Source organism: Dasypus novemcinctus, chromosome 11 (genome assembly GCF_030445035.2).
Source record: "Dasypus novemcinctus isolate mDasNov1 chromosome 11, mDasNov1.1.hap2, whole genome shotgun sequence".
NCBI classification, from domain to species: Eukaryota; Metazoa; Chordata; class Mammalia; order Cingulata; family Dasypodidae; genus Dasypus; species Dasypus novemcinctus.
Genome location: NC_080683.1, coordinates 55397992 through 55413916, shown reverse-complemented (window position 1 = coordinate 55413916; position 15925 = coordinate 55397992). Strand labels below are relative to the sequence as shown.

General features: G+C 32.5%; 1 protein-coding gene across 2 annotated transcripts in view; it reads left to right on the top strand.

Moving 5' to 3' along the window:
- IBTK (inhibitor of Bruton tyrosine kinase) overlaps nt 1–15925 on the top strand; it is an 87253-nt gene that overhangs the window by 57441 nt on the left and 13887 nt on the right. For both annotated transcript variants that reach the window (XM_004462590.3, XM_004462589.3), the window contains exons 23-26: nt 276–439; nt 2143–2235; nt 2749–2892; nt 10275–10424. In XM_004462590.3, coding sequence (XP_004462647.1) covers nt 276–439; nt 2143–2235; nt 2749–2892; nt 10275–10424 — 551 coding nt within the window. The remainder of the gene's footprint in view (nt 1–275; nt 440–2142; nt 2236–2748; nt 2893–10274; nt 10425–15925) is intronic.

Here is a 15925-nt window from a genome sequence, read left to right as displayed (position 1 = left end):
TTACTGCTTCATATTTTATTCAAACAGCTTTCATTAACATTATTCCTAAAGCTCACATTAATCTGCCAGTAGTAACAAATGTGGTTTGAAAATTGGTTAAGGCACTAAATTTAGAGTAGAATATGAATTGAAAATGCTGAATGATTATTGTCATAAGATTTTACTGTCTAAAATTTCAACTTAACCAATATTTATTAAGAACTAATTATGTGTTATCTGTAATGCTAGATGCCTACTATTACTAACTAATAATATTTTTATTATTTTTTTTTCAGGGGAAAGTTAAACCATGTCTTAATGGTACACCTACTCCATATTCTAGGGAAGATTTAAAACCCTGGGAAAAATCACCAGTACTTAAAATATCTGCTCCACAGCCTATTCCCAGTAGCAGAATTGATAATATCACCTCTTCCAATTGGGTTACTGGGTCTTTCAGGTGGGATTCTTTTTTTTTTAATACCTAATAGTCAAATGAAAATTTTCAGTGATACAAGTTTTTAAAATTGCAATATAAATTTCTGATAAACAAGAAATTTCCTAAGTGAATACAAGGGCTACATTTTCCAGGCAAAAATTAGTTGCCTTTATATTGTCATCAGTGCATACTGCCAAATATTATATAATATGTGTTTATTGTGACTTGGTATCAGCCATTTTTTTCTTGGATAGTATTAGGAAGACCATTTTGCCATTTATATTATTGTTTATTTCATCTTTTTCAGCACATTAAGGGGTAAGATCTCACAAAAATGTGTTGTTATTCAGAATTAATATTCAGGATGTATTCATTTAATGTTATTATACTACCTTTTAACTTGCCTATAATTTTTGACATAGTTTTATTTGGAAAAGTCAGTTTTTAAAACTGAAGTAGATATAATTGGAATATAGTTGTATTCTTTCAAAGTGCTTATTGAGCCTATGCTCCATCTTTATGTACCTACTATGGTTGATAACAGGCTAAAAGTATTAATTGACTAATTAATTATACTATAATCTGGGCCAAGGTATTTTTCATTCTTATATTAAAACGAGAAATGCAGCATGCAGATATCATGCTAATAATTTCTCTTTCCCCCTCTCCCTCCTTTCCCCTCATATTTAATAAATGCTAATAAATACTTTGTGTAATATTTTCAAAAATTTTTAAAAGTTAATATTCACATTGCTCAGTTGCATTTGTGCAACTTTTTGAAATACACTGTATTTTGTACAGTTGAGACAATGATTATGATATCCCAGTTTATGTATCTTTGTGGTCTAAAGATAGTATAGAAATTAGTTTCAAATTATTTGGCTTTTTAAGTTAACAATTAGGGTATATGTAATATGTGGGCATCACCTAGAAGAGTTATCTTCCAATTGTTATTGCTAGAATATTTTTTATACATGCTTTAAGAATAACTTGCAATAAAATCATATAGGTTGACACTATTTTAGTATATTGCCCATTGACAGTGCTTAGCAATATGTGATAAGCATTCCCAATATAAACATAAACATTTCTACATTTATTGTGAAGTATTGACTAGCTGGGACAATAAATAGAATTTCTTTGTGAGGAAAGAAAATAAAGAAAACAGGTTATCCTTTCATATATAATATGTCTTATTTTTAGCTGTATCACATCAAAAATTGTTTCTAAAGAGTGTAGGATTTTTTTTCCCTATGGTACAACCACCTCCGGACTCTGATATTGTGAAGTATTTACAAAGGTTTTAGTAGATGGCAGTTTTCATTAATAGTAAACAGTATTAAGATTTGTTTTAAAAAAAAGAATACAATTTTCAAGCTCCATTTATTCTAATGGATGAGTACAAATTTGATTTGTACTTTGATGAGTTAGTTCTTCTGTCCAAGTTAGATAAGATTCTATTGCTTGGTTTTTGTTTTTTAATTAAGAGTTTCAGTTATACTTAACATGACTTTGGACGCATTTCAGTTGTTATTTATGTTTATACACAAAAGTAACTTTCATTCAAAACATCACTTTTGAGGTTGGCCACAGCTAATGAAATAGACCTAAATTATACTCTCATTGTCAATCTTATATATAATTTTCAGTTTTTAGAGAAGTTTGGGGATTGGCTTTTATGGGTAAATGAGTGCTTTATAAGGTAACTTGTGTGCATCTTTTAGTCCTGTCAGCCCTCCTGTCATGGATCTGAGAACTATCATGGAAATTGAAGAAAGTAGACAAAAATGTGGAGCTACACCAAAGACAAATTTGGGGTTGGTTAAAAAAATCATACAAAATGAAAGAGCATGTTGCATTACATTTCTCCTCTAAAGAATTGTACCTTCACTTGACCTCTTCCCCATTATTTTTCTGTTTTTGATGTTAGAGTTAATTATAAGCTTTTTTCTAAGTAATTTAACCCTATAACATTATTTTTTAAATGTGTGCTAAAGGTTGAGTTGAGTTTTTAGTTCAGATCCTTGTATTACACATCAGAAATATGCTTCTAAAATTATTGTTATGGCCTGTTTCTAAGGAAAAGTGAAACATTTAAGGCTTGTGATGGAAGACTGTTTGCCACTTCAAAAGTATGAGAGTATATTAATAGAAGAGTTCATGTGTAGTATTACTTGATCATTGATAATATAAACTGATACTGTAACTATTGAAACATGACCATTTGGATTTAATAATAGTAAAATCACACCAAATAAATAGAAAACAATATATTTATTTAATAATCATTAAGCAGATATTAATACTAATTGGTTTAATTTAATTTCTAGTAAAATGATTTCTCATGGAATTAAACTTTCTCAGAAGCAACGGAAAATGATTGCAATGACTACCAAAGAAAGCAATTCAGGAATGAATACCATGGAAACAGTTTCAAATGCACCTTCAAAAGCCCCCAAACCAGGGAATGCATGGTATGTTCTTACTTGTCCAAAATTCATAGGGAGGCCAGCAGGCTGGGAACTAAGAGAGGAGAGGATGGTGTGGTCTTGAAGCAGAATTTGTTCTTCCGTTTGGAAATCTCAGTCCTTTGTTTTTAATGCCTACCACATTATCGAGGATAATTTCTTCTACTTAAAGGCAACTGATTGTAAATGCTAATCACACGTCTAAAATACCTCTAAGGCAGTTCTTAACCTTTTTTGTTACATGAACCTCTTTCAGTCAGGTGAAAATCACAGACCGCTTCTCAGAATGTAGCAGCACATAGTTTTAAGGCACTCAGCTAGCGCTGGGTCTTACAACTACCGTAATTTCAAAATATGGGTGAGTGTAAGCGATTTTTCAAGACATGTGACAACTGTAATATGATATAAAGTGAATTCCAGTGTAACTTATTGCATACATGCATAAGTGAAGGAAACGCTAGATTTTAGTAGTGGTCAGAGAAAATAAAGGTAAGTTGATTTTTTTCAATTCAAGCTACAGACCCTGAAATCTTAAACCCTGGTTAAGAACCTCTGCTCTAAAGCAACATTTAGACCAATGTTTGACCAATCAACTGGATACCATAACCTAGCTATTTGACACAAGTAAAATTTATTATTATCAGATGTATAGGACATACATCTTTGGAGATTGTATATATATGAAAATATTTTTATTCTCACCTTCATTTCTGACTGATGAATTGGAACAGGATTCTATTTTGGAAGTCACTTGGAAAGTTTATTCTTTTTCTTCTTCTCATTGCTATTTGGAAGTCTAATGCCATTTTGATTCCCAATTCTTTAAATGTTACTGCTTTCCTTCCCCTACCCCCCTCACCCTGGGGAGCTTGTTAGGATTCTCTTGCCTCCCCTCCCCTCTCTTCCCCTTCCGTCCCCTCCCCTCCACTCCCCTTTTTAAAATATCCAATGTTCTGAATTTCATAGTAATATGGGGAAAGTAAAAATGGAAAAGCTTTGGTTTCTTTAGAACATCCTTTCTAAGTGTTGGTTTAAAAGAAAAAGTTGGAAGAATTTAAACTTTGCTTTGAAAAAAGTAGAGATATTAATCTTAAACTAGCATTTGAATTTGATTTATTACTATGATGATTTTTCTAAAAGTTGTTTTAAATGCTTTCAAAGGTGCATCTTTATCATCCTGAAGAATCATCTAATGTGATTTTACTTCTTTATAAGGTGCTTTTACTCTTTGTTCATCTTCAAATTAAGATAATATGCAATTCATTAGCAAATCGCCATTTAGTTCTCTGGGTCTCTTTATGATTTTAGTAAGGATTTTCACTAGTCTGTTCACACATTTGTTCACCTAGTCATAACTCCCAGTATGTGGCTGTACTCCTGCTGCTTGTAGTTAGGTATGGCAATGAAAAATATTAAAGATAATTGGTTCTGCCATTAGAATGAAGTTCTAACCAGTTGATTTTGAAAACTAACATGAAAATACTAAGTGTATATGGGAGTTGGCCACTTTTCATTATCAAATGTTTTGCTTGGAGAAATAATACACTTTCACCAGTCATCTCTAGTGGAAGAATCCACAGTATTTGTGGCCTGGCTTGATGTATGAATATGAATTCTTCCAAATTCCATTTAGAGCTATATATATAATTTTAAAAATTAAATGGTAAACTTCCATATAATGTAATTTCAATTTAACTTTTTAGAGCCATAAGTTGTATTTGTTAAAACAAAAATTTCATGACTGCTTTAGCTAAGGAACAAAATCCTGGTTAATATTTGTTTGGATACAGATGTCTATAAATGCTTCTTCATAAGGTTTTCCTGGCTGCTAAGATGGAAAATGACAGGAGCCCAAGAGGTAGGAAAGTAAAATCATGGGAAGTCAGACATTGTTTCAAATTATGGCATGATCAGTGGAAAGAATAATAGAACTAAGTTTTAAAAATGTGCATAAGCCATTTAATAGGTAACCACTAAGCATAACTGATGGACATGTGAATTTACGATATTTTGTAAGCACTCTTACCTATATTTTTTCTTAAGAAGATGTTATCCTAACTAACTTTAAAAAAAAAAAGCTTCTTAGGTTATGTATCATTTACCACATCTGGGTGTTTCCAAATTACCACTAGAGTGAATCTGATAACTTGTGCTTTTTATATAGGTAGCTGTGCTGCTTCTGTATTTAGGGAAATTAGTTTCTTATAGGAGACATTCAACAGATTTTCTGGTAAGAATATTTCCCAGAAGAGTGTTTTTAGATGATTTATGATGCACTGTACCTTATACTATATTTAATTTGTTTGTCAATAGAAACCTTCAAATGTGTTTGGAGGAAGGAAGGGGTTGTTAAGGAAATAGGGAGTGCCTCTTTTTTATGTGTATGTGATTTTTGTGTTCTGTGTACATGTATGTTTGGGGGAAATTTTTGTGATAAAGTCAGATTAGTTCCTTTGGAAGAAATATTTTTAACAGTACTTCAGTATGACAAATTTATATAGAAAATTTCCCTCATGCTATTTAAGATTTTATTACAGTAAAATGACTTTAATTGTGAACACAGCAGTAGACTATAGTGATTATGCCTGGGTATGAAATGAGCCTGCCTGAGTTTAAATCTTGTGTCTGTTGCTTAGTAGCAATGTGAACTTAGATCAGTTATTAAATCTTTCCGTGTTTAATTCCCTTGTCCACAAAATGGGAATAGTTATAGTACCTACTTCATGGGTAGAATATTAAATCGAATTAATATATGGAACACATTCAACATTATAATAGTCAAATTATTAAATGTTCACCATTATTATTAAGGTGTAACTTAATTTGTAATATGTTCACATGATTTCCTTAGCATGTATTAAAATTTGGTGATTATTTCTTTTATTTGGAAAAGTCTGATGTTAGGCCATTTATATTGATTTAATCATTTTTAAATCAATGGAAATTTGAAAAATTTTTAGCTGGTAATTGTTATGAATAACTGCTTAGCTCTTACTTTAACAAAGTAAAATGTGAATCATCATTGTTTTCTTTCCATCTGTGATACCTTTGTCTTTTTATAAGAATTGTTGTCTTGATTTCTCACCGAAGGGAATGGTGGACTAGATGGCAAAGGATGAGTTCTGTGGTCCTAAGAATTGGGTTTGGATCCCAGTTCTGCTATTTATCTCTGTGGATACTGGAGTCCCTGAGATACCTGCACCTTGGTTTTACTCGTCCATTAAATATTTATCTTTCAGGATTGTTGTAAGGGTTAAATTAAATGATACACGTAAAAGTGCTTTGCAAATATGGTTTGGTTAGGTTGGAATCAGGTACAAATGTACTGTTTAGACAACGTAGAGATTTAGAAGGACTTCCTTTTTTATGAACTGCTACAAAATAGTTTATAAACTTAATATGGGTATGGATTTTATGGCTTCTTTGAAGCATGGGTTGTTTTTTTTTTTTTGTGGGGCAGGATTTATGTGGCTAGCATTTTTGTTCATTTGTTAACATAGCCACTTTGTTTTCTATGTAATTGTGATGGAAAAATTAAAATTAGACTAGGCAATGGTTTATTCATAATTTTGGCAATGTTAAGGTTTCTGAAATGACTTTAGGGATACAGTGTAGCTCTGTTGTACAAAATAACTGGAATTCTAAAACGGCATCTTTTTAAATTAATTTTTTGGAGTCAGACTTTAGGAAGGAGATATAGCCTATTAACTGATTATATCTCTTCTTGTCAGAATTTCCATGTCCTCATTGTCTTTTTTTTTTCCCTCATCAATCAAAATAAGTACATTTTATAAAGTGCTATGAAAAATTATAGGTAATACTTGATTTATATAGCAGTTCTGTTCTAGGCACTTTTAAAATATTTTACTGTAAATTAACATTTAATCCTCATACCAACCCTTATGATGAAGGGTCTTCTATGTACTGTATCCCCATTTTATAAATGAGGAAACTGAAGCACACTTTTTGTCACTTTACAAGTCATAGCTGGTATGTGACAGAGCCAGAATTTGAACCCAGACAACCTAGCAACAGAGCCCGTGTCTCTAACCCTAATTGCTGTACTTCAAGTCATTTTTGCATTCTTGATTGTAAATACAACATTGATAGTTGAACAGAAAGATTCTGGTACTGTAAAAATCTTAGGGTTTGAGATCTTTGGAAACTAAATTAGTTTATATAGCTGATTTTTAATGTTTTGCCTGTGTTTTGATGGATATTCTAATATACATTCCTCTCTTCCCTAATTCTCAAAGTACTTCAACTATGTTGGGAATGATTAATTTTGTATGTTTTAGATCAACTTAGTTTTCATCCCTTCCATTCTATTCATGTGAAATTAGGTTTTTAAATAATGTTTACTGACACATATTCTTAGAAATACAGATATCCTAAGTATACAGTTCTTGAATTTTCACAAGCTGAACACATTTGTGTAATTAGTATCCAGATCAATAAGTGAAATTACTAGCATCTCAGAAGCACCTCTTGCTACCTTCCATTCTCTGTCACCCTCCCACCAATCCACTATCCTGATTTCTGTTCTCCTCCACTGTCTTGACTTTTTTTTTGCCATAGATTAATTTTTCCTATTCTTGTATTTTATATAAATGGAATCATGTAGTGTGTCTGGTTTATTTTGCTCAACATATTTATGAAATTCATATTTTGATGAATAATGTCTAGTATTCCATTATTCATTTAACTTTTTCTGGCATTTAAGTAGCTTCAACCTTTGGCTGTTAGGATTAGTGTTGCTGTGAAAATTTAATTCATGCCTTTGGTGAACATATTTTTGCATTTCTATTGGATATATAACTAGGAATAGAATTATTGGGTCATGGAATATACATGTATTAATTTTTAGTGGATACCACTAAACACTCAACAGTGGTATGTAAAAGTTTTATCAATTTTTGCTTTCTTTTGAAGCTCTGGTTATACACCCATAACACATATATTGTGTTACTCATTTTATGTTATGTTATCACTATGTATTGCTCATGAATTGACCCTTTAAAAATATGAAGGTAGTCATCACTGGTGCTATGCTTTTTCTCAAAGTCTATCCTCTATTCATATTGACACTCAATCCATCTTATGCTGAACAATTTGAAAGCTTTTCATCCATTTACTTGAAACCTATCTGTTTATTTAAAGTTTGTGTCTATTATGTAGTACATGCTAGGTAGGATCTTGCTATTTTAGAAATCCATTTTGGCAATCTCTAATTAGAGTGTTTAATCTGTATACATTTAATGTGATTATTGAAATGGTTGGGTTTAGGTCTACTATTTTACAGTTTTTCTCATCTGTTTTTCATTTCTGTTTCTCTTTTATTTTTCTGGGAGTGGAGGCTTGTTATAAGGTTTTTTGTTCATTGAATAGTTTTAGATTTCTATTTTAACTTTTCCATTTGATTTTTTTGGGGGTGTGTGTGGATTCTGTGGGTTGTGTGTGTGTGTGTGTTTTAATTAGAGAAATTATACTTTTATAGAAAAATTATGCATAAAATTCAGAGTTCCCATATGCCACCCTATTTTTTTTTTTTAAGATTTATTTATTTATTTATTTATCCCCCCCTCCCCCCGGTTGTCTGTTCTCTGTGTCTATTTGCTGCGTCTTGTTTCTTTGTCCGCTTCTGTTGTCGTTAGCGGCATGGGAAGTGTGGGCGGCGCCATTCCTGGGCAGGCTGCACTTTCTTTCACACTGGGCGGCTCTCCTTATGGGGCGCACTCCTTGCGTGTGGGGCTTACCTACGCGGGGGACACCCCTGCATGGCAGGGCACTCCTTGCGCACATCAGCACTGCGCATGGGCCAGCTCCACACAGGTCAAGGAGGCCCGGGGTTTGAACCACAGACCTCCCATGTGGTAGACGGACACCCTAACCACTGGGCCAAGTCCGTTTCCCCACCCTATTATTAATACCTTACATGAGTGTAGTTACAGTTGTTACAATTCATGAAAAAGCATTTTTTATAATTGGACAATTCACTATAGTCCATTGTTTACAATAAAGTTCATGTTTGATACAGTCTTATATTTGTTTTTAAAATTTTTATTCTATAAACCTAATAAATACCCCTAAAATTTTCCCTTTCTACTGGCTTTTTAGCTTTACTTCTTTGTATTGTTTCTTACTGTATACTCTAGGGAATATAATATACACTAACTTTTCAGTGTGCTAAGACTGAATAATATTGTACCTCTTCATGTACGATATAATTCCTTGCACCACAAGGAGCCGTCTACCCTCCTTATTCTTTATAATATAGTTGTCTTAATTTTTGCATCTATATACAAAATATATATTTTTTTATATTAAGTAATTAATATGTACATCATTGAAATTAGACTAAAAATATTATTTTACATTTATCCATCTGCTTACTATTTTTGGTGTTTTCCTTTCTGGTGTTGGCATTGAATTATCTAATTTGAGGTTATCTGAAAATGTCTTTATTTTGCCTGCCTTTTTGATGGATCTTTTCACTGAACATAGAATTCTGGGTTGGTGTTTCTTTTTTAACCCTTTTATAACATTAAAGATGCCATTCCACTAACTTCTGGCCATAAGTGTTTCTGGGAATTAACTAGTGGTTTCACACTGTTGTTGCCCTTTATGTATGGTACTGTATTTTTGTAGCTTCTTTCAAGATATTTTCCTATCTTTGTTTTTCAGTAGTTTGCTTATGACATGCCTAGGTGTGGTTTTCTTTGTGTTTACCATCTTGGGAGTTTGCTAAAATTCTTGACCCTACATTTATATCTTCCACCAAATTTGGGAAATGTTTGACCATTGTTTTTTTTTAATAATTTGTTCTGCTGTATTTCCATTGTCTCCTTCTGAGGCTCCATTACACATGTGGTATTGATATTACCCCATAAGTCACTCTGCCTCTCTTAAACGTTTTTCAGTAGCCTGTCTTATTTTGATGCATTGATTTCCATTGATCTATGTTCAAGTTAACTCTTCTCCATTATGCTAGGTCCCTTCAGTGAATTTTGCTTTTCAAATATTATATAAACATTTCATGAATTTCAAGTTTGTTCTTTTTTATGGTTTCTTTTCCTCTGCTAAGTTTATTCTTTAATTCCTTCTGAACATATTTCCCCTTATTACCTAGAACATAGTTACAGTAGATATTTTAATATCATTGCCTGCTAATTTCAACATCTAGTCATCCCCAATGTCAGTATTGATTGCCTTTTTTAGTGACATAGTTTTCATTAGTTTACAAGAATCCAACATTATATTGAAAAACATAACTATATAATATTGTAGTAAAATTTTTGGTGTACACTCTTCCCATTGTCCCCTTGTGATTTCCAACAGTGACCTTTTAAAAAATGGATGTGATAACATGATCTTTGTTTTCTTTATAGGGCATCTTCTCTCCATTCAGTTTCATCCAAGTCATTCCGTGATTTCTTCTTAGAAGAAAAAAAGTCTGTTACTGGCCCTAGTTCAGGAGATCATGTCAAAAAAGTTTGTTTTAAAGGAATTGAAAGTTCTCAGGCTCCAAAAGTTGTAAGGTAATAACATAAACTTATATATTTTCTGTTTCAGTATATTCTATGGAGGTTTATGTTTTGAAATAATCTAAAAATTTATGATGAGGCTTTTTATGCATTCTTCTTTAAGAATGTCTATATCCTTAAAATCGACATGTCTGGCTTTTTCTGAAGCAGTTATTGAAGTATAATTGGCTTATAATAAACTGCACATATTTAAAATATACATTTTGAAGTTTTGGCACTTATATACATCCATGAAGTAGTCACCACAGTTAAGATAGTGAAAACAACCTTCATTTTCAAACAGTTCCTCATGCCCCATTGTAATCTATACCTCCTTTCTTTCACCTTTCACCTCCCAAACAACCACTAATTTGCTTTCTATCAGTATAGATTAGCTTGTATATTCTCGAGTTTTATATAATTGGAATAATACAGTATGTACTTTTGTCTGTCTTCTTTTCTCAGCCTATTCATTTTGAGATCCATCCATAGTTCATTCTTTATTGTTGAAAAGTACTCCGTTATATGGATAGGGTACAATCTATTTATCCATGCATCTGCTGATAGTTCTTTCTGTGTTTCAGTTTTTTCTCCAACCATTTTCCATACTGGTTTTTAAAGTTAAAGGAATTTTTCAAAAGATGTTTCATTTTATAAATGCCTACATGATACATGAAAATATATTCATAATATTGTAATAAAAATAGCTTCTATACTATGGTATGTAAATCCCCTTAATAGCTGTTTGAAAGGGAACTTTCTTGAGGCATAGATAACCCATTGTTTCAAGTTGGTGGGCTAAATGGAATTTTTAAAAAATTTCTGCTAATATATCTCCCAAAGATATTAATACTTAGAATATTTTGTTATTTTTTATTTTATTTTATTTTAATTTTTTTTCTTAGAGTGTTTTAGACAAAACAAAGTAATTATAAATGTCATTTGCAATCAGGTTAATAATTTTTTTACATAGATAAACCCTTTATATCACTGCTTATCTAACCTTTTTTTCCCCTTATAAACCTTTTTAAAAAAGGAATCTTATGTCAATTCCACTATGTCAAACAGAGAAAATATGTTCTTTGATTGAAACAGGGTGCTGGGAGCCATAGTAGTTTTATTATATCTTCTCTAACCTTCAAGTATCTCCTGAGGAAGTGCTGATGTCTTCTGACAACAATTGTTTTAAATGGAATATTTAGGCATATTTTTATTGTTGATTTTTAGATTGGCTTCCTTATTACAGATCTGTACATTGGGAATGAAGTTCTTGAGCCATTTTCTTATAATACAAAGAATTAGGAATCAAAAAATTTGAAGAAGTTTTTCTCCCTAACTTTTAAACACTTTTAGAACTGTAATGCAGTTCTGAATTGCAGTAAATTTTTAAAATTGTGCTAAATAACATCATTTTATCCTTGCATATACAGTCAACTGATATTCAACAAGGCCACTAAGCCCACTTAACTGGGAAAGAATGGCCTCTTCAACAAACGTGCTTGGAGAATTGGATATCAGTATACAAAAGAATGAGAGAGGAACACCATCAGTTGATTGTATATGCAAGGATCTGTATCAGAATTCTCAGTTCTGTTCCATTGGTCTGTATGTCTATCCTTCTGCCAATACCATGCAGTTTTGACCACTATAGGTTTGTAGTATGTTTTAAAGTCAGGTAGTGTGATCCCTCTAATTTCATTTTTCTTTTTCAATATGTCATTGGCTATTTGGGGCACCTTGCCTTTCCAAATAAATTTCATAGTTAGCTTTTCTAATTCAGTAAAAAATGCTGTGATAATTTTTATTGGGATTGTATAAAATCTGTAAATCAGTTTGGGTAGGATAGACATCTTACGACACTTAGTCTTCCTATCCGTGAACAGTGAATAGTCTCCCATTTACTTAGGTCTTCTTTGGTTTCCTTTAACAGTGTTGTGTAGTTTTCTGCATTTGTCATTTACATCTTAAATTTATTCCTAGGTTTTGTTTCTTTTGTTTGCTATTGTAAATGGAACTTTTTTCTTGGTTTCCTCCTCAGATTGCTCATTATTGGTGTACAGAAATGCTACTGATTTTGCACATTGATCTTATAACCTGCCAATTTACTGAACTCATTTATAAGCTCTAGAAGCTTTGTTGTAGATTTCTCAGGGCTTTCCAAGTATAGGGTCCAGGTCATCTGCAAATAGTGAAATTTTTACTACTTCCTTTCCAGTTTTGGATGCTTTTTATATCTTTCTCTTGCCTAAGTGCTTGAGCAAGTACTTCTAATGCAATATTAAATAAGAGCAGTGACAGTGGACATCTTTGTCTTACTCCAGATCTTAGAGGGAAAGCTTGTAGGATTTCCCCATTGAATGTGATGTTAGCTATGGGTTTTTCTTATATATCCTTTATCTTGTTGAAGTTTCCTTCTATTCCTATTTTTGAAGAGTTATCAGGAAAGGGTGCCATATTTTGTCATATGCTTTTTCTGCATCTATAGAGATGATCATGTGATTATTTTTCTTTTGATCTGTTTATGTGCTATATTGCATTGATTTTCTAATGTTGAATCATCCTTGCATACTAGGCGTGATACCCACTTGGTCACGATATGTAATTCATCTGATGCATTGATGAATATGATTAGCAAGTATTTTGTTGAGGATTTTAGCATCTAAGTTTTTTTGGGAGATTGGTCTGTAGTTATCCTTTCTTGTGGTGTCTTTGTTTGGCTTTGGTAGTAGGGTGATGTTGGCATCATAGAATGAATTAGGCAATGTTACCTCCACTTCTATTTTTTGGAAGAGTTTAAGCAAGCTTGGTGTTAGTTCTTTCCAGAATGTTGGGGAGAATTCACCTGTCAAGCCATCTGGTCCTCTACTCTTCTTAGTTAGGAGGCTTTTGATTACTAAATCAATCTCCTTCCTTGTGACTGGTCTGTTGAGTTTATCAGATTTTTCCTTGGTTGATGTAGGCTGCTTGTGTGTTTTAGGAATTTGTCCATTTCCTCTAAATTATCCATCTTGTTGGCATACAATTTTTCAAAGTATCCTCTTTATTTCTGTGGGGTCAGTGGTGATATCCCCTTCTTCGTTTCTTAATTTATGTATTTGCATCTTCTCTCTTTTTTTCTTTCAGTCTAGCTAAGGGTTTGTCAATTTTATTAATCTTCTTAAAGAACCAACTTTTGGTCTTGTTCATTTTTTCTAGTGCTTTCTTATTTTCAATTTCATTTAGCTCCACTCTAATCTTTGTTATTCCTTCTTTCTACTTATTTTCAGGTTAGTTTGTTGTTTTTCCAATTTCTTCAGGTATGTAGGTAGATCTTTGATTTTAGCTCTTCTTTTTTAATATAGGCATTTATGGCTATAAATTTCCCTCTTAGCACTGCTTTTGCCACATCTCATAGGTTCTGAAATGTGTTGTCATATTTCAAGATAGTTACTGATTTCTTTTGAAATTTCCTCTTTGACCCACTGATTGTCTAAGAGTGTGTTGTTTAACAAATCTTTGTGTCTAATCTAGAACTCTCCCCCTTACTGATTTTCAGCTTCATTCTATTATGATCAGAGAAATTACTTTGTTTAATTTGAGTCTTACTGAATTCATTAAGAATTGTTCTGTGGTCTCTCTTGGAGAATGTTCACGTGCACTCAAGAAGAATGTATATCCCACTGTATTTAGGTGTAATGGTCTGTATATGTCTATTAGGTCTAAATCCTCTAGCATATTAATCAAGGTCTCTGTTTATTGATCCTCTGTTGAGATGTTCTGTCTAATTGAGATTATGGTATATTAAAGTCCCCCACTATCATTGCAGAGGCATTTATTTCTCCCCTTAGGTTTTCCAATGTTTGCCTCATGTATTTTGAGGTGCCCTGGTTAGGTGCATAAATGTTTATGATTGTTTTTTCTTCTTGATAGATTACCCCTTTCATTAATATATAGTGTCCTTCTTTGTCTTTTACAATAGTTTTGCATTTAAAGTCGATTTTGTTCGATATTAGTATAGCGCCCCTGGGTCTAAGGTGAGTTTCTTGTAGACAGCATATAGATGGGCCACATTTCCTTATCCATTCTGCCAATCTGTATCGCTTGATTGGAGAGTTTACTCCGTTAACATTCAGTGTTATTACTGTAAAGACATTACTTACATTAGCCATATTTTCTTTAGGTTTATGTATGGCATATGTTGTTTTTATTTTCTTTTTATCTTTTTGTTATTCTTATACTCTGCTCCAACTCTCTCCTGTTTTTTTCCTTTCAACCTATAGAGCTCCCTTTAATATTTCTTGAAGTGCAAGTTTCTTGTTGATAAACTCTCTTAATTTCTATTTCTCTGTGAATATTTTAAACTCTCCCTCATTTTCAATGCCAGCTTTGCTGGATGGAGAATGCTTGCCTGGAAGTTTTTTCTTTTTGCTCCTTAACTGTGTCATACCACTGCCTTCTTTCTTCCATAATTTCAGATGAGAAATCAGCACTTAATTCTATCAAGTTTCCCTTGTATGTGATGTATCTGTTTTCTCTTGTGGCTTTCATTATTCCCTTTGTCTTGAGCATTGGACAATTTGACAAGTATATGTTTGGGGGTTGGCCTTTTAGGAGTTATACTGTTGGTGTGCACTGTGCTTCCTGGACATGTATGTCCATATCCCTCAAAAGATTTGGGTAATTTTCAGCCACATTTTCCTCCAACACTTCCTCTGCCCCCTTTCCCTTCTCTTCTCTCTCTGGGATGCTTATAATGCGTTATGTTTGTGCATTTCATGTTGTCATTCAAGTCCCTAATCCCTGCTGGATTTTTTCTCTCTTTATCTATCTGTTCTATTCTGATTTCAGATATACTGTCTGCTACATCACTGATTCTTTCCTCTGCCTATTCAAATCTGCTGTTATGTGCTTCCACTGTATTTTTGATTTCCTGTATTGTGCCATTCATCACATTATATCCATTATCTTTTTATAAATATTTATAATTTCTTTAGTATGTTTTCCATTGTTGCCTTAATATCCTTAATCTCTTCCTTCACTTAAGTTGATTCATGATATTCATTTGGACATCTCTGATAAATTGTTCCACATTCTGCATCTCCTCCTGTTTTGTTTTTTGTTTTTGTTTTTTTGTTGTTGTTGTTTTCCTCCTGTTTTTTTTTTTTTTTTTTTTTTTTTTGTCATTAGACTCGCCCAGGTCCTATTTCTTAGTGTGGCTTGTAAATTTTTGTCAGTGTCTAGGCTTCTGTTTATCTTGCTGGGCTTGCTTGGTTGGTTAGCTCTTCTTTCTACTCTAGTATATTGTTTTGTTGTTTGTATGTGTGTGTGTGTATGTGGTAAGGTTTCTCTTTGACAGTTGGTGCCTCTTATTCTCTTTCCTCGCTATTGTCTGTGTTCCCTTGAAAAATAAGTATTATTAGGACCAGAGAAAAGGAAAGAGATATGAAGAGAAAAACAGTAATAGTAATAATAAAAAATGGTAGAAGAGGAACTGTATAAGGCATAGGAAAATAAATAATTAGCATGAGTAAAAGATA